General features: G+C 37.3%; 1 protein-coding gene across 2 annotated transcripts in view; it reads left to right on the top strand.

Moving 5' to 3' along the window:
* The window catches only part of Slc2a13 (solute carrier family 2 member 13), a 331,342-nt gene that overhangs the window by 269,386 nt on the left and 37,753 nt on the right, over nt 1-24,203 (top strand). The window contains exon 7 of one of the 2 annotated variants that reach the window (XM_074083129.1): nt 622-747. The exons of the other annotated variant lie outside the window; for it this stretch is intronic. Within the exon in view, the coding sequence (XP_073939230.1) occupies nt 622-747 (126 nt within the window). The remainder of the gene's footprint in view (nt 1-621; nt 748-24,203) is intronic. 2 annotated transcript variants of the gene reach the window in all.

Genomic DNA, 24,203 nt, shown 5'->3' with positions numbered 1-24,203 from the left:
TGTTTTTTCCTATTCCCATTTCTTTAAAATTAAGAAAAACAGTTTTTTACTCAGTATATATTTGTTAAAAGTGAAAATGTCCACCAAAATGTTTGCAATGACCATATTTGGGTAGTTGTGTGTTCAACTTTTTTCTTTATACATTTTTTTCATTGTTGTAATTTTCTGTTTCAGAATCTTTGTGTTGGGGAAGAGGCTATTTCCAGTTTTTAAAATAGATAGTACACAGAGAAGACAATTACAAGAAATAAATACTTTGATATAGGAATCAGTCAAGACTAGATCAAGATGGACCAGTCTGTGGCTTGGTAACAAATCTCAGTAGTTGAGGAAAGCAAATTTTTTTGCTCTTGGTCAACTGGAGGTCTTCTACATCCTATCTCTCAGATCCAAGCCTCCCATCTCAAAGTGGCTTCCAAAGTTGCCAGGAGAGGGCCAGATGGGAAGCCACTACCATCAAGCTGTCACCTGGCTCTGCACATGTCACTTGCCTTGGCCAAAACTAGTCCCAGGCTCCCAAGCTTACTGAAAACTTGAATGGAAAATGCAGGGGATCACCTGGAATCCAGTAATGGTGAACACCAGTTAGCCAACATATCTGTAACTGTTTTCATTTTCCAGTTACTGTAATGAATGTATGTTGGATCCAGACTGCGGTTTCTGCTACAAGGTGAACAAATCAGCTGTCATTGACTCCTCCTGTATTCCAGTTAACAAAGCATCTACAGATGAGGCGGCCTGGGGCAGGTATGTCACACATTTCTCATCATCAGAACATACCATACAATTTTACACAAGGCTCATTTTTAAGTTTTCACAGTGCCTGCACTTGCAGTAGTTCTTTTAAAGTGGTCTTCATAGCTACATTACTTTGCTACTTATATTGGTATAGTGGATGCAAAGTATTTCAACTGTGTACTTCAAAAATGCAGAGAAGAAAGCACTCAGTCCTAGACTATGGAGATGTAGATAAGCTAATGTTTGTTTGCTTGCTTGCTTGTTTTGAGGTGTTGGGGACCAAACTCAGGACCTTGCACATGCTATGCAAGTGCTCTGCTACTGAAATTTCACCCCAGCCCAGCTGCATGAGTTTGTATCTTTAGTTTTAGGCAGGTGTTCTCAAATACTGCCAAGACAGTTTCTTCCACTGCATGTTGTTCATCTACCCTGTATTTCCAAACTATTTTTCTGAACTTAAGTAAAAGAGAGTCATGAGATTAAAATAAATTTGTATCACTTTAAGTTTTTTCATAGAACTGTTTTTTCCTAGAGTTCCTGAGATTCAGTGAAATTAAGAAAAAATTGTTGGTCATCATTGGCATGTAATCTGCCTGGAGACCGTAAGCTGTTCTTTTTGGTAGAACATGTTGGGTTGTTTTGTTTCGTTTGGAGGTACTGGAATTTGAACTCAGGGCCTCCCACTTGCTAGGCAAATACTCTACCTCAGTTGAGACATGTTGGTTTATAGTGAATGCAGAAATTCTTGTATAATAAATATTCCCCACACTTATGGACTAATTTTCATATCCATGGACTCAATGTGTAAATGCAACTTGATATGGCTTTTACCTCTTTTTTTGTTTTAAATCTCATAAAAAAGAATAATGTGTAATCAGCCTGTCTACCTCCCTACAGATAAAGCCATGAAGCTACAGTGAAGCACTTGTGTCTCCTTGGGGCTGCAAAGTATAATGTGTTAGGATTAGTCATTATGCTCTTGTCATTAATCATTTTATTAGGGAATTACCCCAAAGACAGAGAAGTATAATTTATGGTGGCTGAGTACAAATGCAGACTGCATATTAAATACACTAATTACCAAGAGATCTTTGAAAGAAATGCAATTATTATATAAAACGAACACTTAAAAGAACTTCTTTTAAACAAAGTGTGATTTTCATCAGCCAAACTTCATTAACAAATTAATGAATTAAATATTCCGATGTACTACTTTGCAGTTTTAAACACTTCAGGATTTTGTTTCTCACCGTGGGGGAAAAAAGAAGTTACTAGCTGGAATTAAGAACATTTTATGAAATATGTTTAGCAATAATAAATGTATGTAGCTTCCTGTATTTTACATAATTAACTTGAAAACTTATTAGAAATATCTACTAACAAATATTAAGGGGAGCACTAAAATTAGAAGTCAGACTTCAAAAACAGGAACTTTGTTTTGCAAATAACCAGACAACTTTTTTCTTTTCTTTCTTTCTTTTTTTTTTTTTTTTGTGTTATGGGGTTTTAACTCAGGACCTTATGCTTTCTAGGCAGGTACTTTACCACTTGAGCCACAGCCACGGCACTTTTTTGCTTTGGTTATTTTTCAGATGGGGTCTTGCATTTCTGTCTGGGCCAGTATTGGACCACAATCCTCCCTTGTAGCTGGGATCACAAGTGTGCCCTACCATGCCCAGCTTATTTGTCAGGATAAGGAGGGTCTTGCTACCTTTTTGCCCCAGATTGGCCTTGAACTGAGATCTGGACATTTGCCACTGTGCCCAGCCCTAATCTTGCAACTCTTTAGTAGAAATGTGTATTTCTGCCTATGTTTTTAAAAATTAATTTAGCAACTTACTATTATGTTTTATTTGTATTTTTTCTTATCATCATCCATTGACTATATATAGGATTAAAGAACAGTGAGGAACAGAAAATAAAAATAACTAAAAAACAAACAACTTTTATGTTTCTAGGATATTGTTAGAATTCTCAAACTCTCTACCAAAAAAAAAAAATAAGAAGAAAAGACCTCCCAGGTTTTCTTACTGTTGGCTGTGCTAGTCAATAGCCCTCCTCCTAGCTTAGCCACTGCTATTAATCACCTTAGTCTTAGCTAAAAAGAGATTTTAAATGGCATGAAGAATTGTTAGAACAGGCTTTCTATGTGTAGACAAAATAGTCACTGTAATTTTTGGTTGGCTAGTCAGTTGGTAGATTTTATCCATTTATCTAGAATGGAACTCGGGTCAGAATGTACCATTACCTTAGATTTCCATCTAAATATATCATTTTTAGACCTTTCAAGATCAGGTGTTAAGGTATTCCATAGCCATATATTCTGGTCTCTAATGATGCTTTGTTTCCTGAAAAGACTCCAGGTGAAATGGAGACCCCATCATGATGGAGAAACTTTGATGCACTCTGACTTGTCAATATAATGATAACCATTTGTCCATACAACCAACTGTAATGACTAGTTAGGAACCCACTTTAGAAGTCCACCATCATGCTTTTCTATATCAATAAATTTCACTGAAAGGTTTTTTTTTTAAAAATCACATAACAGACTTCTAGTAGATGGAACTCATGCAGGTAAACCTCCTCTTGCTCATTACCCCGTGCACTTCTGGCATGAAACCTCACACATGCAAATGTAGGCTTAATGCACAGCTGAACTTGAGGAAGCCTCCACTTGCCACAGTAAAAGCAGGAGCAGTGATCCCACATAGGAACAGTCAGAAGACAGTATAGGCCTGAAGCAAGAGGGCCTGGGGCATCAGTGCTGGTGGAGACAAAACACCACGCCTTGCCTCCACTGCTGCGAAATGATAGCCATTTGTCTCTGGAATGGGGACAAGAAAGCTAACTAGGTAAGGCTGAGACCGCTACCCACTTCTTGCTGCTCACTTAAGACTGCAAGCTGATGTAGTATCTTGCATGAGAGAGTAGTGTGGGTTCCCATTTCATGCTGCCTTTGTAACGTGGGAGTCATAGTTGAAAAACATGAACATTAAAAATAAACAGAGCCCAGTACCAATGACATGTGTCCATGGTCCTTCCTACTCAGAAGGCTGAAGCAGGAGGACCACTTGAGCCCAGAAGTTCTGGGCCAGACCTGGCAATATAGCGAGACCCTATTTTGAATGAATGAATGCTGAGTCCTAACCTGGGGACATCCATAGAACCACCTTAGGATAAAAAAATTGTCAGAACCCAGGACACATGAGATTCCAATGGAAAGCAACGCTTTTATTGTTGTGGTAGTTTTATTTTTTGAGACAACGGCCTCCCTATGTAGCCCAGGCTGGCCTTGAACCTGAGATTCTCCTCCTGCCTCAGCCTCCCAAGTGCTGGAATTACAGGCATGTGCCACCAGACCCAGTGAAAAAGCAGCTCTTAGTAAATATTTGAAGATAGTCAAAGAGTATAAACTATACCAATGAATGAATACCTAAAGAACCTGCATATAAAAAAATTAAAAGAAACTTTAAAATAATACGTTTAAAAGAAATAAAGCATGTAATATGCTTTTTCCACTTACACTCCAAATTTGCTTATGATTTATGCAGTATGTAGATATATGAATGTCTATATTTGACATAAGTTATCAGCAAATTTTGCACAAGAATAACTTAAGCTAGAATTCTAGATTAATAATAGAATAGAATGTGATATGAGAACTTAATATATGTGTAATCTGTTTAAAATATGAACTATTAAAGGGAGAAGTAAGAAAGTCAAACTGATAGACAGGAAGATGGGAACTACACCAAATTTTCTAGTTAAGAGAATTACAAAAAACCCCCTCAAAATTTAACTGTTACTAAAATAAAAGGACAATGGTTAAAGATCCTCAAACTGATTTTTTTTTGTATATTGTTTATACGAAATAATCACAGAAAACTTAAAAATAAATGAAAAAATAGTTAAATGATAACTCAAGAAGACAAAAAATAGCAGAAATCAGAGAAAGTTAAATAGTGAATTTGTAACAGAATTTCATTCTTTTCAAGCAAACTTAAACTCCCTTTGTGAAAATTCGCAGTGTTCAATCACATAGAAAAAATTTAATAAATTTGTATGAATGTATATATATATTCATAAATTCTAAGTAAATCCAAATAATCAAAGTCATGTAGAACACTTTTTCTGACCAAAGCACAGTGAATTTACAAAACAGGAGGAAGATCTTTAACCACCTTTTCTAGTTTAGTTTGGAAACGCTAAACAAATTAAATCTTGAAATTAATTAGTAAGTTAAGAAATCATAACAGAAAGCATATGTCAAAATTAATAGCTAGACAGATCTGTGAGAAGTTAGAATTAGAACATAGAGTAAGCCTGTAGAACAGTAGAGGATAGAAACTAAAAAGATAAAAGAGGAAAAAATAATGCAAATATGAACTAGAACTGATCAAAAAACAAACCCTGTTGGTTCTTAGAGAAGAACAATAAAATGTAGAAACCTCTGGCAGCAACAGATAGTGAAGATTTTTTCATCATAAGAGAAGACTATTGATATTTTCCAGTGATTTGAAGCAGGTGAAATGGACAGTTTCCTGGGGAAAGTATAACTTTTCTAGAACCAACTCATTGCCTCTGTGAAGTATCATTTCTATTTCCATTTTACAGATGAGGACAGTGATATTTAGAGGATCTGAATGACTTTCTGTTAGAAGGCCAGGTAGTCCACGTCTCTTGTGGGCAGTTACGTGATAGAGCACATTTTAGAATGAGATTGTTGCAAATTTGTGTAGCCTGGTCTTCTGAGCCCCATTCTCATCTTTAAAATGGGAATAATATAGTTGCTATGTGAGCAGTATGGTTATTATGAAGATTAAATAAGAGCATATCTAAAGACAGTTATAGAAAAGTAATGCCTCGTGCAGAAATTACCTGTATGTTTTTTTTTTCTTTTTCTCTTAGGTTTGTTAATAACACACTTAATAGATTAGAATAAACATTTCCTGGCAGGTACATGTATTTGAATACATTTTTTTCTATTCATCTGGGTTTATTCATCCACCTCCATATATCCCAGCTCCTCATATACACAAAACCATAAATAATCTATTCTGGAACTTCAAACCTCCTGACTAAAAATATTACTAATGAGGGATACTTTCTTAGTGTGCTGGCTCATTATTTGTTTCCTGTAATGTAGCATGTTAGCTCTGTAATTAGAAGCACTAAAATAGCTAGACAAATTCCCTATTTGGCAATTCATTGTTCATACTATTCATTCAGTGCAGATATTTTCTCACAGCCGTGCTCTAATACAGCACACAGCCTGTTTTCTCTGCATTTCACCACCAGCCTGCACAGAATTCTAGTCAGTCAAAATCCCTTAGGCTTTCTGCCTAGGATTGATCTCCTTGTTTTCAGTCTCTGCCTGGATTCTAACCATCATTTTTTAGCCCCATCACATGTCAGTATGACACCTCAGCACAGGTGCACTTCTCATAAACCTTAAAGCAAAGCTAACCCTGACAAGCATAACTTAGCCTCCTCTGTGAAAGAAACACTGGTGACTGACCTGAGTGAATGTGGGTATAACAAAGAGGAAGAATTCCCCAAACACTAAGCCCAGGTGTAGACCCCTAGACTGGTAGTTATGTGAGTGCCAGCTGATTCTGTTCTGTGCCACCAGCCTGCTCCTGTTGTCTGACCTGTGAGAGTGATACCAAAACAATCTGTTGAGCATCAAACAGTGTCTAGAACTTTATCAGTCTGACCAAAGGGGAGAAGTCGCCATTGGGGAAGCTGATTAAGGAGGGCCAGCTGTAACGTACATGATAATTATCTTGTCTTACGTCATGGCAGTCTATTCAGCTGTGTCTCCCCCCTGTGTTATAAGTTCCATTGTCTGTGTCCTGCACTACTTAAAACCTTGATGCTTTGAATACATCTATAATTGTAAATATGTAAGAGTTTAAAGTGAGTCTTTGTCCCAAATGAGATGATTTGCTGTTCAAATCACTTCATTTTAATTACCTCTTCTACATTCATACTTATTTCCAGGAAAGGAAACCTGTAAAAAAATAATGAATCATAAAATTTTGATTAACACATAATGTTAGTGCTTCCCAGGAATATTTACAATAAAAACGTTTTAAAAATTTAATCATATACTTCCAAGTATGTTACTATATACTGTATATTGCTTATACTAAATGAAAATGACTTTTTACAAAAATTGTTAAAAGGGGCAAGGGATGCAACTCAAGCATGAGGCCCTAAGTTCAAATCCCAGTATTGGGGAGGAAAAAAAGTTGAGAGAAATATTTAGCACATTGCCTCAAAACGTTTCCTTGTATGCCAGGCAAGCAATGTACCTATGGTGATGGCATAAACCAAGAGTATTACAAAACTATGCCAAATAGCAAAAAGTTGAGGACTGTTCCTTTATAACCTCTTTTTTTTTTTTAATTTTTAGAGATGCATCGGCTTTATATTTAGAAACGAAAGATTATCACTAATAAAATGTATCAGTATTGGAAGGTATTTGTGTATAAAATTGATAGTCTTACTATTCATATAAGGAATGGAAAAGTCTCCAGCTGGGTTCCTTTTTTCTCAAATTCTGGTTTGTTTGTTTGGTTTTTTCTGTTATTTCCATTATTCATATGTGCATACAATGATTGGGTCATTACTCCCTCCTTCCCCCCCACCCCCTCCCTCTCACACCCACCCCCTCGCTTCCAAGCAGATACTGTTTTGCCCTTATTTCTAATTTTGTTGAAGAGAGAGTATAAACATTAATAAGGAGGACCGGGGGTTTTGCTAGTTGAGGTAAGGATGGCTATATAGGGAGATTCCTAGTTTTGCTTCCATGTACATTTGTGTTACTTTCTAAGTTGATTCTTCTCAAACTAACCTTTTGTCTAGTTCCTAGTCCCCTTCTCCTATTAGCCTCTGTTGCTTTAAAGTTTCTGCATTAGTTCTTTTGCATTGGAGACATCAAATGCTATCTTATTTTTTTTGAGCGGCGGGGGCATTACCTACCTATCCTCATACCTCCCTTGTGTGCACTTGACTTATCATGTAATCAAAGTCCTATCCCTTGTTGTGTTTGCCCTTGATCTAAAGTCAGCATATGAGAGAGAACTTACGATTTTTGTTCTTCTGGACCTGGCTAACCTCACTCAGGATGATGTTCTCCAGTTCCATCCATTTGCTTGCAAATGACAAGGTTTCATTCTTCTTCATGGCTGCGTAAAATTCCACTGTGTATAAATACCACATTTTCTTAATCCATTCGTCAGTGGTGGGGCATCTTGGCTGTTTGCATAACTTGGCTATTGTGAATAGTGCTGTAATAAACATGGGTGTGCAAGTGCCTTTGGAGTAACCTGTGTCGCATTCCTTTTGGGTTTATATCCCCAAGAGTGGTATTGCTGGATCAAATGGCGGGTCTATGTTTAGATTTTTAAGAAGTCTCCAAATTTGTTTCCAGAATGGTTGTACTAGTTTGCATTCCCACCAACAGTGTATAAAGGTTCCTGTTTCTCCACATCCTCGCCAACACCTGTTGTTGGTGGTGTTGCTAATGATGGCTATTCTAACAGGGGTGAGGTGGAATCTTAGTGTGGTTTTGATTTGCATTTCCTTTATGGCTAGAGATGGTGAGCATTTTTTCATGTGTTTTTTGGCCATTTAAATTTCTTCTTTTGAGAAAGTTCTGTTAAGTTCACTTGCCCATTTCTTTATAGGTTTGTTAATTTGGGGAAAGTTTAGTTTTTTGAGTTCCCTGTATATTCTGGTTATCAGTCCTTTGTCTGATGTGTAGCTGGCAAACATTTTCTCCCACTCAGTGGGTGGTCTCTTCAGGCTAGAGACCATTTCTTTTGTTGAACAGACTTTTTAGTTTTTTAAGGTCCCATTTGTCTATGCTTTCTCTTAGTTGCTGAGCTGCTGGGGTTCCATTGAGGAAGTCCTTCCCTATACCTATTATTTCCAAGGTTATTTCCTACTCTTTCCTGTATCAACTTTAGAGTTTGGGGTCTGTTATTAAGGTCCGTGATCCGTTTTGAGTTAGTACTAGTACAGGGTGATAAACATAGATCTAATTTCAGTTTTTTGCAGACTGTTAACCAGTTTTCCCAACAGTTTTTGTTGAAGAGGCTGTCTTTTCTCCATTGTATATTTTTAGCACCTTTGTCAAAAATAAATTGGGAATAGTTGTGTGGGTCCTCTATTCTGTTCCACTGGTCTTCATGTCTGTTTTTTTGCCAGTACCATGCTGTTTTTATTGCTGTTGTTTTGTAATATAGTTTGAAGTCGGGTATTATGATACCTCTCCAGCTGGGTTCCTAAACAGCGTAATTCAGAATTCATTTTTGCCAGGTTACATTTTTGAGAGAAGTCAGATGTCTAATATAGAATATCTTAACCCATTTTATGTTATAAATTATACTTTATGTTTCTGCTTGAATAGAAGTCATTATGCTAGATTATTTCCTTAAGATACATATTTGTAACATTATATACTTATAATCCTATCTATCTGTAAATAATTTCAGTGATCACGCATATCCTTGTGCTTGCTTGGCAGGCACTCTACCACTCAAGCCACACTTCTAGCTCCTGGGTTATTAGTTTCTCAAGTCCAGAAAGTTAGATTCCCTTGGATTTGTTGACTGTCTATACTGCAGACTCAAATATTTATGTTGCAAAGTGTTTTAAGTCAGAAAACAAAAACACTTTTTAATAATTTCTCTTCATATTAATTTACCTAATTTCTTAGTTGATGTTTTATTATAATAAGTAAACACCAAGTATATCCAAACAGTAATATTCATCATACATTAAACCATCTTTCATTTTTGGATGGAACTTTATATTTGCAATCAGCCTATGTTCCTTGTATATATTAAAACTTTTCCTTGAGTCCATACCCCTTGGAAATGTATTCTATGAGTTATTTCTCACTAAAGAAGATTAAGGAAGACTGGAAGACATTTATTAGCAGGGTATGAACCAACATGTGAAATACATGTGTTAATTCAAGGGGTGCGGAAGAGTAGTGCCTATACTTTTAAATGTTATATATTTTGGTGCAATTATTACATAAGATTATATGTGCTGCTGTAACACAGAAAGAACAGCATGAATAGAAATGCTCTCATAATTCCTATGCTACACTGCATGAGCAAGCTGTTGATAGCCAGGTCTTTCCTACACTCTTAATTTCAGGGCTAACTTTATAAAATAACAAAATTAAGTTTTCCATTTGATATATGCATTATAAGGAAAAGATTTGATACAGAGAGGTTCTGTATGGAAAAATTCATAAGTATTAATATTCTTATGTTTAGTTATTGGTAAGTTGGATTTTAAAACAATTTAAACTCTGTTCACAGGCTGATGGTGTGGCTCAAGTGGTAGAATGTCTGCCTAGCAAACGTGAGGCCCTCAGTTCAAACTCCAGTACCACCAAAAAATAAGAAAATAAACTGTGTTCACATTGGTATGGCATTTACACTTGGAAATAGTTTATTCTGAAGTTATTTTATAACATTGAAATTTGACATTATGCTATATGCTATTAAAAGTATATTTTAAAAACTTAGACATTACTCTATAATCCCAGAGATTGATAGCAATATTTACACAAGCATAATAAAGTTATTTTAACAAAATGAATGTTCCTCTTACAAATATGTATTGCCATGTGTACTGCTTAGGGTAAAGGACATTAGTCAAAGAAGATGCATGAAAAGTATGAGAATTTTAAAAATCAACCCTGGTTTTTAGGAACTGCAGTTATTGGAAGGTTTGATAAATAAAAGTTTATGATAAGCTATGTGGAACAGAATTTTCCATATTGGATATGAACCATAAACATTTACAAAAGCATGTGTTTCCTCCTTTAAATATATTTTAAAATAATGTTGCATTGCTGATCCCAGTGACTTACTTTAGCTTTCTACAGTATAAATGGGAAAGAATTCTCCAGGTGTGAAAATCGTTTATAAATGATTAATTTGTTTTATGTACTTTTAAAGCTTATGAAAATAATTACCATATATTTTTCTTACTTGTTTTTTGGGGAGAGGATTGGGGTTTAAACTCAGGCCTTCATACTTGCAAAGCAGGCATTCTACTGCTTGAGCTCCAGTCCATTTTGCTCTGGTTATTTTGGAGATGGGGTCTCAAACACTACTTACCCAGGCTGGCTGGGAACCTTGATGCTCCTGATCTCAGCCTCCCAAGTAGTTAGGATTGCAGGCGGGAGCCACTGACACATGACTTGTTCTTACTCTTGATTAAAATTTTATTGAAGGCTTAAAGTGAAATTGCATGTGTGATGCCCACTGATTAAAGTATCTCCACTATCAGAGTTTCTGAATCATTAGAGCTAGGAACTGATGTAAGTGCTCTGTTTAGTTTTCTATTGCATGCCAGTAAAAACTGTAATTGACGGTGGACATTTACCTTGTTTGTTTAACATTGAGCTTTTAGGAAGTACTCAATCATGCAGAATCTGTTACTTTTTAATTCTCTGGTCATCAGAATTCTACTCAGAAGAATCAAGGTGTAGAGGAAAGGGGCATAGCAGAGTACAGAGTACATTCTGTATATACTTAAGTAAAATGAAACTTTTCCACATCTGTCCTATCCACCTGTACCTGTCATTCATGTGAAACTTATCTACATGTGTTCTAATTATTCAACAAATGGATTTAAAAACTTTGCTTTGTAACCAAGACTGGACAGCAAAGCTTGGTATTATCAAAAATCTGAAGGAGGTCAACTAGTACAGCCGACAAACTTGAAAAAAAACTTTAGAAGTGACTTCAAAGCAGAGATGTGTACTTGTAACATTACACACAGAAAGCATCCTGCAGAGCACCCTCTTCTCTGCTGAGATATTACAAGTTCTTCATGCATTGATAAGGTGGCCTATCTTGGTTGGAGCAAACATTTTTGCAAATAATCCTTGATTTATTTAAACAGAAATTAAGGAGGTGTATAGAAACGTTTAATGTATCCTCTTTTTTGCTTATTACTTAGTTTTATTTTCTCCTGTGAGTGTGCTACCAGAGTCCTAGGCCAGAAGGCCTGACTTCTGGTGTGTCAATGTATCCTGTACAGTAAATTTACCCCAAAGAAAGTCAAATGGCAAAAGTAGCTGTGAAGAAGGAAAGAAGTTTAATATTCCTTATAGCCGTATGGGGAAGATGCAGGAACGAGCATCCTCAGCCCTTTCTTCAGGGGTACTGATAAGGGGACCCAGAATTATCTAGGGGAATTGTTGAGGCGGGGAATAAGAGTTACACACTGTTAAGTAGTCTTGGTCAAATTGAGGTTTAGTTGGTGGTTATCTCAGGGCTCATTCTGCAAGTTCTTAGAAAAGTTGTTACCACTTGAAGGAATGATTCGTTTCCATCATGAAATAATTGCTCCTGCTTGGATGGGAGAGAGCAGTCACATGGTAATTGTTTCCAGTTGGGGAGGGGCAGTCCCATCATGGAGTAACCTGACTAAAAGAGTCACTGTTCTTGAAATCTTAAAAATATTTTATTCTTATCTTGATGTCTTCATTCCTGATGGGAGATGAGAAAGGTTAGATAAATTTAAGACTACTCCACCTTGTCTTCCTAGTATGGCTGTACTGAATATTAAATTACTTTCCTTCTTCACCAGTACTTTTTGCTATTTGGTTTGGGGCTGGCGGGCAGGGAGGGGGGAAATGTGAGTGGAGTTGATATCTTGAGACCCCTGGAATGAGGCCCCTGTCCTAAGACAAGTGCATAGAAAAGTTTTGCAAATCAAATGCTCAGTGTTAGATATTCGTGACTGGGGGAATCAGATGACCTTAGGATCTCTGTGCATATTTAATATATTTTTAAAGACAACCAGACCAGGAAACACATTTAGTTAATTGTTGCTCAATTAAGTCTAAGGATTCTTGTTTTATTAGTTCTTCTGCCCAGAGGTAAGAGGAAGGCAAATAAAAGGAAAGGGGATCACTTCCCAAGGATGTCTCTTAGAGAGAGTGGCCCATGGGAGTTTTATGGTAGCACTGGAGTACAGGAAGTAAATTAGGAAGCATCTGTAAAGGGTAAAAAGATAGAAAATGTGCTCTTAAAGGAATCCAAATTGAAAAGACAAAGCAGAGGAGAAGCTGAAGAAATGGGGTGCAGAAAACCAGGGTAAGCCTAGACAAGTTCATGGAATGTTTATCTTGGAAGCCACCTGAGGAAACACCCCGAGAACATAGTCAGCCTGCTCTGTAGTGAGTTTTCTCACTTGTGGATCTCCACTGGGTAAGAGATGTCTTTGATGTAAGCAGTATTGCTCACTGGTATGCCAGAATCCTAATGTGATCCACAGCTTTGAGCTTTTCTTACAGACTTAGTATTTGTTATCTACATGCATATGAGTATTTTAAATATATATATTTAGAGTACATAAAAATCAGAAGATGAAAGTTATATTTTGTTATATGTATAAAATCTATGACCTATGTACAAATTAAGTTTTATGATGTGTTGTGCAGATAACTTTTTATGATTATCCAGAAAGGGTTCTGTATTTTTGCTTTACTAAAACTCTCAGCATTTCTCCTCTATAAATGTTTACCATTTCATTTCAGGGAAGGCAGTATTTTCTGCACTAAATGAGGGACTGATACATCATGGGTTATTGAGGGCCTATATCTGACAGCTGATGAGCCATAGATAAAGGCTGCCACTGCCTATTCTATACTAGAGCTGGAATCCTGCTGATCATTCTGTAGATTTACCTGTGAATTGCACCAGCAGGGTCACCCGGACTGCCAGCCTCCTCCATCCCACATCAACATTCACTCACTGCCCCAAAGTGAGTAACATAGAACGGGTATGATGCTTTAAAAACAAAATTTTTGGTAAGATATTCTTAGCACTCTTGAATAAGATGTTCAAAGAAGTTACTTCACTTTTCTCCAGTACCATTCACTCCTCTTACGTTCCACCTCAAAAGACTGAATGAGATGTTCTGTGTGTGCTGTTATGAAAAGAGTAGGATGAAGTCACTCACTGCCTACATTTTTTTCTCTCAAGGCATTTGTGTATCTTAAGATTCTGAAATTGGGAATGACGCAGCACACAGTGAATAATTTTTTGCCTAAGATAAAAGGAAATGATAAAGCACACCTAATGTATTGGATATAAAAACAAGTTTAAAGCATCTGATTCTCTATGCGTTTTTTATTAAAGTCTTTTAAGCTGTTAAAAATGGTAATGTTTAGAATTCTTCTGAATTCCATAGGGCATTGTTTTTCACCCCATAGTTTCAAGACGTAAGAATAATGAAAGCAGATAGTGTTTCTGGCAGAACAGCCCAAAGACCTATGAGAGTATTTGGTTTTGAATCTAGTGTCTTATTTGTAAGATTTATGTTAATGTTCCCTTGTACTCTAAAATATAGCCATGTTGAGCTTAATATTTGTGTTATATTTCTGTCACTATAACAAATACTTGAGATAATCAACTTATTAAGAGAAAAGGTTTATTTTGGCTCACAGTTTTAGAGGTTTCAGTCCATGGTGGGTTGGTGCCATTGCTTTGAGTCTGTGGCAGCACATCATGGCAGGAATGTATGGCAGAGGAAAAATGCCACCTCCTAGTAGTGCTTAGGAGCCAGTTCTTTAACACTAGGGTCTTTGGAGGACATTCCAGATCAGAACTGTAGCAATATTATAATTTATTCATCCTTGATTTTTCTGGACAACCCCAACCCACCACCTCTCTTCTCATCCTTTAACCATCAGGGAGACATAGAAAATTTTGTTTCTAAAAGAATGTGTTTTTTTATTCTGTAGCATATTAATACATATGTTGATTTGAGGACCATGACATTAAAATGTAGACCAAACCACAAACAAATCTCCAATTCACAAAAATTTAAAAGCAGTAGGAAAATTCTAGTGAAATAATCATGGATTTATATGTTACCATAAGGATTTTATGAACATTGTAGGTCAACAGAATAGTTTATTGAGCAAGGCTTGAACATCTAGCTAAATTTGTCGAACAAAAAGTATGTTCAAAACAGAAGAAAAAGTTTCAAAAATCTTTGCTTTCATAGTACCACTAGTTGACTCTGAAAAAGTAACAATTTACTTCTCCAGTTTTGTTGTCTATATTTATTTGACAGTTGACTCTCTGTACACAATGCCATTCTGTGTTAAAACTTAACAGCTAAAATTGCACTTACTTTTTCCCAATCTAGAAATCTGAGAATCATTTCATTGTAGCTAGCATACTTTAAGATACTTATCAGTTATTGCTCTAAAATACACTGTTCTTTCATTCATGGCCTTAAGTAGAGTTGTTCTCTAGTTTATGGTATGTAACCAAATAATTATTTTCTTACAGTGCATTATGGTTATTTATCTATCTGATTGCCTTTAACTGTGCCCAGCCTTGAAACGTCTCAAGGGCAAAGTGGAGATAGTGTTGCTCCTTTGTATGGCACACAGGAATCTCTCAGTACCTGTGAAATGATTGAAAGAATAGTAATGGGGAAAAATAAAGAGTGCTTCCAGCTCACCAGTCCTCTAGATTTTTCAACAAAGAATTTGTCAATTTTTTTTCTTCTACATGATTTCATGTCATATGGAGAAAGTCAGATTTACTTGAAAAATTTGTACCAGAAATGAAAATAGCTAGCAATAAAAACAGGCTATCAAGGTATGCAGTATCCTCTGCCTTTTTCTATTTCTGACTCACATTTGGATACGCAGGATTCAAAAAGTTTGTTTCAAAGAGTCTGCAGTGAATGGGAAGGTTAGCCCTCATGCAACATGAGGGTACCCCCTGAAGACAGAAGGTTGTGATCTTTGTCTGGATTCAATTACTAACCAGACTTGGCCTCAATCCTTTATTTTACTATTCTAATGCTTAGTTTGTTGATCTTTAAAAGGTAAGAAAATAGAACACTGAGTCTTGCATACCATGCAAGATCAAGAGTCAAATGGAAAAATTTATTAAAGTACTTTGTATACTTGATTTATTTCTTTCTTTTTTTGGTGGTACTGGGTGGTGGGGGGTGAACTCAGGGCCTTGTACTTGTTAGGCAAGTGTGCTACCACTTAAGACACTCTGCCAGCTCTTTTTGCATTAGTTACTTTTAAGCTACGGTCTCACTTTATGCCTTGGCCAGTCTGAATCATCCTATTGTTTGTTCTTTCTCACATAACTGGGATGACAGGTATGTGCCACCATATCCACCCATTGGTTGAGATGGGATCTCACAAACTTTTTGCCTGAAACTGGCCTTGAACTATGATCCTATCAATCTCTACCTCCTGAGTAACTGAGATTACTTAAGCTGCAACACCTAGCTTGATTTTTTTAATCCCTGCTTATAATTCTCAGTTCCACAGTCTATTATATCATTCTGTCTTAACTAGCTGGATAAAATTAGCATAGGAAATTTAAAATTTCTCAAACATGCAAATATGTTGGGATGAGATTTTTTCCTACAAAGTTTGAGGTGGGCACAGTGGCTCATACTTGTAATTCTAGCTATTCAGGAGGTAGAGATCAGGAGGATCCCAGTTCAGGGCTAGCCAAAGCAAAAAATTAATAGACATTTCCTCTCCTCATCTCAACCAATAAGCCAGGTGTGGTGATGCACATTCATAATCCCAGATACTGGAGAGGCATAGGTAGGAGGATTATAGTCCAAGGCCAGCCCCAGGCAAATAACTAAAGCAAAAAAGGGCTAGGGTTGTGTGGCTCAGTGGTAGAGTCTGCCTAGAAACACGAAATCCTGAGTTCAAACCCCCAGTACAGGGTGCGTGTGTGTGTGTGTGTGTGTGTGTGTATGTAGAGTTCTTAGTGTCAGAATTTTTATTCATTTCTATAATGAGCCAGTATTTTGTTTTTTTTTTTTTTCATTTTTCTTTTATTATTCATATGTGCATACAAGGCTTGGTTCATTTCTCCCCCCTGCCCCCACCCCCTCCCTTACCACCCACGCCACCCCCTCCCGCTCCCCCCCCTCAATATCCAGCAGAAACTATTTTGCCCTTATCTCTAATTTTGTTGTAGAGAGAGTATAAGCAATAACAGGAAGGAACAAGGGGTTTTGCTGGTTGAGATAAGGATAGCTATACAGGGCATTGACTCACATTGATTTCCTGTGCGTGGGTGTTACCTTCTAGGTTAATTCTTTTTGATCTAACCTTTTCTCTAGTACCTGTTCCCCTTTTCCTATTGGCCTCAGTTGCTTTAAGGTATCTGCTTTAGTTTCTCTGCGTTAAGGGCAACAAATGCTAGCTAGTTTTTTAGGTGTCTTACCTATCCTCACCCCTCCCTTGTGTGCTCTCGCTTTTATCATGTGATGAGCCAGTATTTTGTTTGATATAATGAAGGTCAGCTAGGGCTGGGGGCATGGCCTGAGTGGTAGAGGTCCTACCTCGCAAGCACAATGCCCTAAGTTCAAACCCCAGTATCACCCAAAAAAATAAGTCAATAAAAATCAGCTAAAGCCCTCTCATGTTTTTCTTAAGTGAACAGGTATTCTCATTTTATAGAGGTATTTGGCAAAAACTGAGGTGATTTTTTTAATGAGGAAATTATAAATAAGTGTATTCAATGAGTTTATTCCTGAGAAAGCATTACACTTACTGCCTGCCTGTGTAGCTTCTTTCCTTAAGAGGTGAAGCAGTGCCATTAAAACTCCAGCAGCACATACTACCTTACAATGGTTGATTAATGTTTTGGCAGCTTGACCCTAGACCTCATATTTTAAGTTAATTTAACTCATAATTATCACAACAAAAAAACAGTGCAAGGAAAGTTGAAAAGAATGTTCATGAGCCATTCATGTATGGCCAGTGGATTTTCAACAAAGATGCCAGGTTAATTCAATAAGGAAGTGGTGCTAATATAACTATCTGTCTAGATGAAAGTGAGGTATGGATCTCAATCCTTACCTCAAGTCCTAAACAAAAAATAAAATAGATCACATGTTAAAGGTACAATCGTAAAACTACTGTAAAAGGAAATCTTTGATTTCAGTAAAAATAATTTTTAAATAGGATACTAAGAGCACAATAAAAACTTGATGCATAGTTCATCCATATTAAAGTCTTCTCTTTGAAAGACACTGTAAAAAGAGTGAAAATTATATACCCATATAATTAATACTGACATAATATCACCCAGAAATGAGTTACTGGTGTGTCCAGTGTGCTGTTAGACTCTCAAAAACATTATACTAGGCAAAGAAGCCAGATACAAAATAGTACCTAGCATAAGCTATCATGTAAAATTACGGAAAAACAAAACTAATTTCTACTGGCCCAAAATAAGTCAGTTGTTGACCAGGGCTGGGTATGAAAGGAACTCTGGGTCTTGTGGAAATGTTCAGTATCTTTTTTTTTTTTATGTTAGTGATAATGTCACAATTTACTAACACATTTAAAATGGATGTACTTGACACTCCATTGGTATTACACACCAATAGGTGATTTAAATACTGAATTACGTGGCTTCTAAAAATTACTAATAAGACACTAAATATACTTTTCTAGCTGTTTCCAAAGGGCAGACTCATTGTATTTTTAGCAAGCAGCATTTGGTGACACCATTAACTGCAGGGGAGATTCTCCTGGTACTGTTAATAAAAGCCGAATTCTGTAAAGCTTCCTACAGCTTCCCTTTTAAAGCAAGTGACCAGCAGGACCAATGTTTATCAAGTCTTGTAACCACCCTTTACTTTTTATATTTAAACTTTTTTGCAGTTTGAAGAAATAACTTAATAATCCTATGTAGTTATTACCTAAAGTCCCTCCCTCAGTGTTGAGGCCTTAAGTAACCACCATGAAGTGTCACAGCAGGATATTAACATTGATGAAATCCACTGCTCTTGTGCAAATACCATGTTTGACTGTATTTCATGCCATTTTACCACATGTGTAGGTTTGCGTGTCCACCAGCACAGTCAAGATACAATTCTAAGCCAAGTGCTGTGGTATACTCTTGTAATCCCAGCACTAGGACGTATGAGACATTTTTGAATGTCTAAGTAAATGAGTTTCAACAGTGTAACCACCACTGAAATAAGATATTGAGACTTTCCATAAAATATCAAAAGGTTCCTTTCATGCCCACCTTGAGCAGCTTAGTGAGATCCTATCCATTGTCACAAGTATCCTGCTAGTGTTCCTTCATAAGCACACTGCATCCTTCCCACGCCATTTCTTCCAGTCATCTCAACCTTCTCCTGAGTGCTTCACAAGACTCATGTTTTCTATTTCAATAATTTTGTCATCTCAAGAATGTGTAATATCCCAGCACTCTGGAGACTGAGCCAGGAGGATCACAGATTGTAATAAATGAAACCATACATCTCAGCATACTGGTGCATGCCTGTACTCTAGCCACTCTGGAGACTCAGACTGGAGGATCACTTGAGGCCATTAGTTTGAGATCATCCTGGGCAACATAGCAAAGTCTAGTATCAAAAAAAACAAAAGTCAGTAAATGGAATCATAGCATGTAACGTCTGAGGGTTGTGGTTTTTCTCAGCATAAGTCTCTGGAGACTCATGTTCGCATGTGTATTTCACACCTAGTACAGTACAGCCAGGCCACTGTTAATTCACCCATTGGAGGGTATCTGCACTGTTCAATTTTAACTTCTATAAAGTTACTTTCACGTGTCTCGATTTCATGAAAACACTTACAAATACAAACGTATTTCCCATTTTGGAGAACCCTCAATCATGAAGATATTAGCTATGTGCACCCTCTCAAGTACCTTAGGATCTCTCCCTGAGTTTCTTTTTTTAATTTTATCATTTTTACATTTACTTACATGTATATACATTATTTCGGCAACCTCCCCTCCACCCCGTTTCTGGGCAGAACCAGTTCCACCTTGTTCTCCAATGTTGTTGAAGAGAAAACATAAGAGGTAATAAGAAAAACAGCATTTTTTCTAGGTTGAAATAAAGATAGCTATGCAGAGAGATTCCTTGTGTTGTTACCATGCCTATGTGTATTACAACTGATGTTGGTCAGCTCTAACAGTCGTCTTCACTACTTCCTGGCCCCCTTCCCATAGTGGCCTCTGCCAGGTCAAGATTGCTTTATTTGCTCTTCTACAGTGAGTACATCAACCACATTCAAGTTTTAGGTTTCCTTCCCTTTCCCTATTCCTCCTTTCCACAGTCTCCCCTTAGTGTGTGACCCATGTCCAATAATATTTCTGCATTTATTTTAGGTCTGTAATCCGCATATGAGGGAGAGCATGCCATTTTTGGCTTTCTGAGCCTGTAACTTTTGCTTAAGGTGATGTTCTCTGGTTCCATTTACTTGCAAATGACAAAATTTCATTCTTCTTTGTGACAGAGTACATTCCATTATGTTGTACACATTTTCTTGATCCATTCTTCGGAAGTGGGGCATCTTGGCTGTTTCCATAGCTTGACTATTGTGAATAGTGCTGCAATAAACATGGGTGTGCAGGTGCCTCTGGAGTAACCTGAGTCGCATTCCTTTGGGTACATCCCTAGGAGTTGAATTGCTGGATCATAGGGCAGATCTATGTTTAGTTTTTTTAAGAAGCCTCCATATTGTTTTCCAAAGTGGTTGTACTAGCTTACATTTCCAACTGCAGTGTTGGAAGGTTCCTTTTTCCCTGCATCCTTTTGAACATTTGTAAGTGGTGGTGGTCTTGATGACCACCAATTCTAATGAGTAAGGTGGAGTCTTGTTCTGGTTTTAATTTGCATTTCCTTTATGTCCAGGGATGGTGAGCATTTTTTCATGGGCCATTTGGACTTCTCTCTTTGAAAAGTTCTGTTTAGTTCAGTTGCCCACTTCTTCACTGGTTCACTGATATTTAGGGAGTTTAGTTTTTTGAGTTCCCTATATATTCTGGTTACTAGTCCCTTGTCTGATGTATAGCTAGGAAAGATTTTTCTCCCATTCTGTGGGTGGTCTCTTCAATTTAGAGACCATTTCTTCGTATAGAAGGTTTTTAATTTCATGTAGTCCCATCTATCCATCCTTTCTCTTAGCTACTGGGCTGCTAGAGTTCTATGAGAGAGTCCTTGCCTATATCTGTTGCTTCCAGTATATTTCCTGCTCTTCCATGTACTAACCTCAGGTTGTGGGTCTGATATTAAGGTCCTTAATCCACTTTTTGAGTTGATTCTAGTTCACAGTGACGGGCATGGATCCAATTTTGGTTTTTTGCAGGCAGATAATCACATTTCCCAATAAGGTGAGTATAGCTGTGCGGTTTCATATCCAGGTCCTCTGTTATGTTCCACTGGTCTTCGTGTCTGTTTTTGTGCCAGTACCATGATGTTTTTATTGCTATGGCTCTGTAGTATCATTTGAAATTGGATATTGTGATACCTCCAGCATTGCTCTTTTTGCTCAGTATTGCCTTGGCTATTTGTGGTCTTTTGTGTTTCCAAATGAACCTTAAGATAGATTTTTTCAGTCTTTGTGATAAAAGTCATTGGGATTTTGATGGGAATTGCATTGAACATGTAGACTGCTTTTGGTAATATAGACATTTTCACTATGTTGATTATGCCAATCCATGAGCATGGGAGATCTTTCTACCTTCTGTAGTCTTCTTTGATCTCTTTCTTCAGTGGTTTGTAGTTCTCCATGTAGAGGTCATTTATATCCTTTACTAGTTTATTCGTAGGTATATGATTTTTTTTGAGGCTATTGTAAATGGAATTGTTTTCCTTTTTTACTTCTCAATTTGTTCATTGTTGGTGTATAGAAAGGCTACTGGTTTTTGTAAGTTGATTTTGTATCCTGCTACATAGCTGAAGCTGTTTATGGTGTGTAGGAGTTTTTGAGAGTTTTTTTGGGTCTTTAAGGTATAAGATAATGTCATCTGCAAATACAGATAGTTTTACTTTTTCTTTACCTACTTGTATTCCTTTTATTTCTTCTTGCATTATTGCTCTGGCTAGGAGTTCTAGGACTATGTTGAATAAGACTGGGGAAAGTGGGCACCCTGGGTTTTCCTGACTTTAGGGAAAATGGTTTCAGTTTTTCCCCATTAAGCACAATGTTGACTATACATTTGTCATATACAGCCTTTATAATATTGAGGTATATTCCTCTATTCCTAGTTTTCTTAGAGCTTTTGTCATAAAGTGGTGGTGAATCTTACCAAAGGCTTTTTCTGCATCTATTGAGATGATCAAGTGGTTTTTGTCTTTTGCATTTACTTATGTGCTATATTACATTTACTGATTTGCATATGTTGAACCATCCCTGCATCCCTGGGATGAAGCTGACTTGGTCATGATGAATGATCTTTCTGATATGTTACTGGATTCGGTTTGCCATTATTGTATTGTGAATTTTTGCATCAGTATACATTAAAGAGGTTGGCCTGTAGTTTTCCTTTTTGGATGTATTCTTGTCCAGTTTTGGGATGAGTATAATACTGGCTTCATAGGATGACTTAGGCAGTGTTCCTTCCCTTTCTATTTTGTGGAAAAGTTTAGGGAGTATTGGTATTAGTTCTTCTTTAAAGGTCTGGTAGAACTCAGCAGAAAATTCATCAGGTCCTGGACTTTTCTTTTCTGGAAGACTCTTTAATGCTGCTCAGATCTGTTCAGGTGGTTAATATCCTCTTGGTTCAGTTTTGGATGTTAATATCTAGAAATTTGTCCATTTGTTCAAGATGTTCAAACTTATTGGACTATAGGTTCTCAAAGTGGTCTGTGAGGATTCCCTGGATTTCCCTGGTGTTTGTTGTTATCTCCCCTTTTTTGTTTCTGATTTTACAAACTTATGTCTTTTCCGTCCTCATTTAGTCAGATTTGCCAGGGGCTTGTCAACATGTTTATTTTGTCAAAGAACCAGCTTTTTGTTTTGCTCATTATTTATATGGGTTTTTTGTTGTTGTTGTTGTTCTCTCTTTCATTAATTTCAGCACTTATTTTTATTATTTCTCTCCTGCTTGTTTTAGGTTCTGCTTGTTCTTGATTTTCTAGAAGTTTGACCTGTAGTATTAGGTCATTGATTTGAGGTCTTTCTGTCCTTTTAATATATGCATTCATGGCTATAAACATTCCTCTTGGGATTGCCTTTGCTTTGTCCCTTATGTTCTGATAGGTTCTGTTTTCCTTTTCATTAAATTCCAGGAACCTTTTGATTTCTTCTGTGACCCGCTGATCATTGAGCAGTATGTTATTCAGCCTCCAATTGTTTGCATATTTTCTGCTGTTGCTTTTGTTGTTTATTAGTTTCATTGCATTGTGATCAGATAGACTGCAGGGGGTTATTTCTGTTTTTTTTTTTTTATATGTGTTGAGGCTTGCTTTGTGCCCTAAGATATGATCTATTTGGAGAAAGTTCCATGGGCTACTGAGAAGAATGTATATTGTACTGTTGCCATATGTTAAGTCCTAACTCATACAGTTCTACCTCTTCCTGTTTTCCAGATAGGTTCCCACTTGACTACTATAAGTCTTCCTTTGAAGAAAAAAAAATCCACACAATTTAATCTGCCTACCTGCTACATAGGGTCTAAAAATTAGTTCAGTGGGCAGAATGACAGTGGTGTTTTTCAACAAAGAAAAGGGGGCAAAAGAGGTATTTCATCACGCTATACTGCTACACAGTTGATATAGTAGGCTATTCAATGGGTAATGAGTGTGTAGGAGGAAGGGGTAGTGTAGGAGGTTGGGAAAGGATAGGAAGAGGAGGCAAAGATGGGGGAGAGAGTGGATGAGAAGGGGCAGAAAGAGTAGTTGAGAGGGAAAACAATGGATTGTATCTATAAGAAAAGGCAAAAGTGAAGGGGTATGAATAGGGGTAAGAAAATAGTGATGGTAAAGTTAATAATACCAAAAAAAATAAAGAAAAGAAAAACACCAGATACAGCAACAACAAAAGCTCAGTGTGCTTGGTAAAAGTTCTGGAGTTACTCTTTTGATGTCCAATCCTGGTGTTGGCACCTGGTATTGTGGGCTTTGTGGGGAAGGGTGCTGCCCCTCTTGTCAGACAGCTTGGGCTGGAGATGGCTGGAAGGTTTTTCCACCCCAACTTTCCTTGGTCTTATGGGCCTTCCATTACAAGTGCAGCTCTGATGTGGTCTCACCAGGTGACTGCCTTGTTAGTAGTATTTGGCTTCTTCTGTCCACAGGCAAATTGCAGTTGGGGCCTACAGTAACTCACTGCTAGTTTGTGCAAGGTGTTCTGAGCTATTGTTTTCACCAGGCAGCAGCTGCATGTCCCTACAGCTGCAACTCTGTTTAGTCAGCTTCTCCCCCAGGAAGTTGGGGCAATTCAGTTTTGAGTACCACCCTCAGTGTTACAAGACCAGCTTAGGGATCCACCACTGGCCCTGGTTTGGGAGGCTGGCTTGTCACCCTACCCCAGCTCTCAGCCTTTATTGCTTTTCCTGCCTTCATTCACTGAGAGTTAAGCTCCTTGACCCACTCTGGGAGCAGGTTCAGTGTTCCACCCCACCTCCACTGTCAGTGTTAGA

The sequence above is a fragment of the Castor canadensis genome, chromosome 8 (genome assembly GCF_047511655.1).
Source record: "Castor canadensis chromosome 8, mCasCan1.hap1v2, whole genome shotgun sequence".
NCBI classification, from domain to species: Eukaryota; Metazoa; Chordata; class Mammalia; order Rodentia; family Castoridae; genus Castor; species Castor canadensis.
Note: the sequence above shows the minus strand (reverse complement) of the source record. Positions and strands in the feature narration are given on the sequence as shown.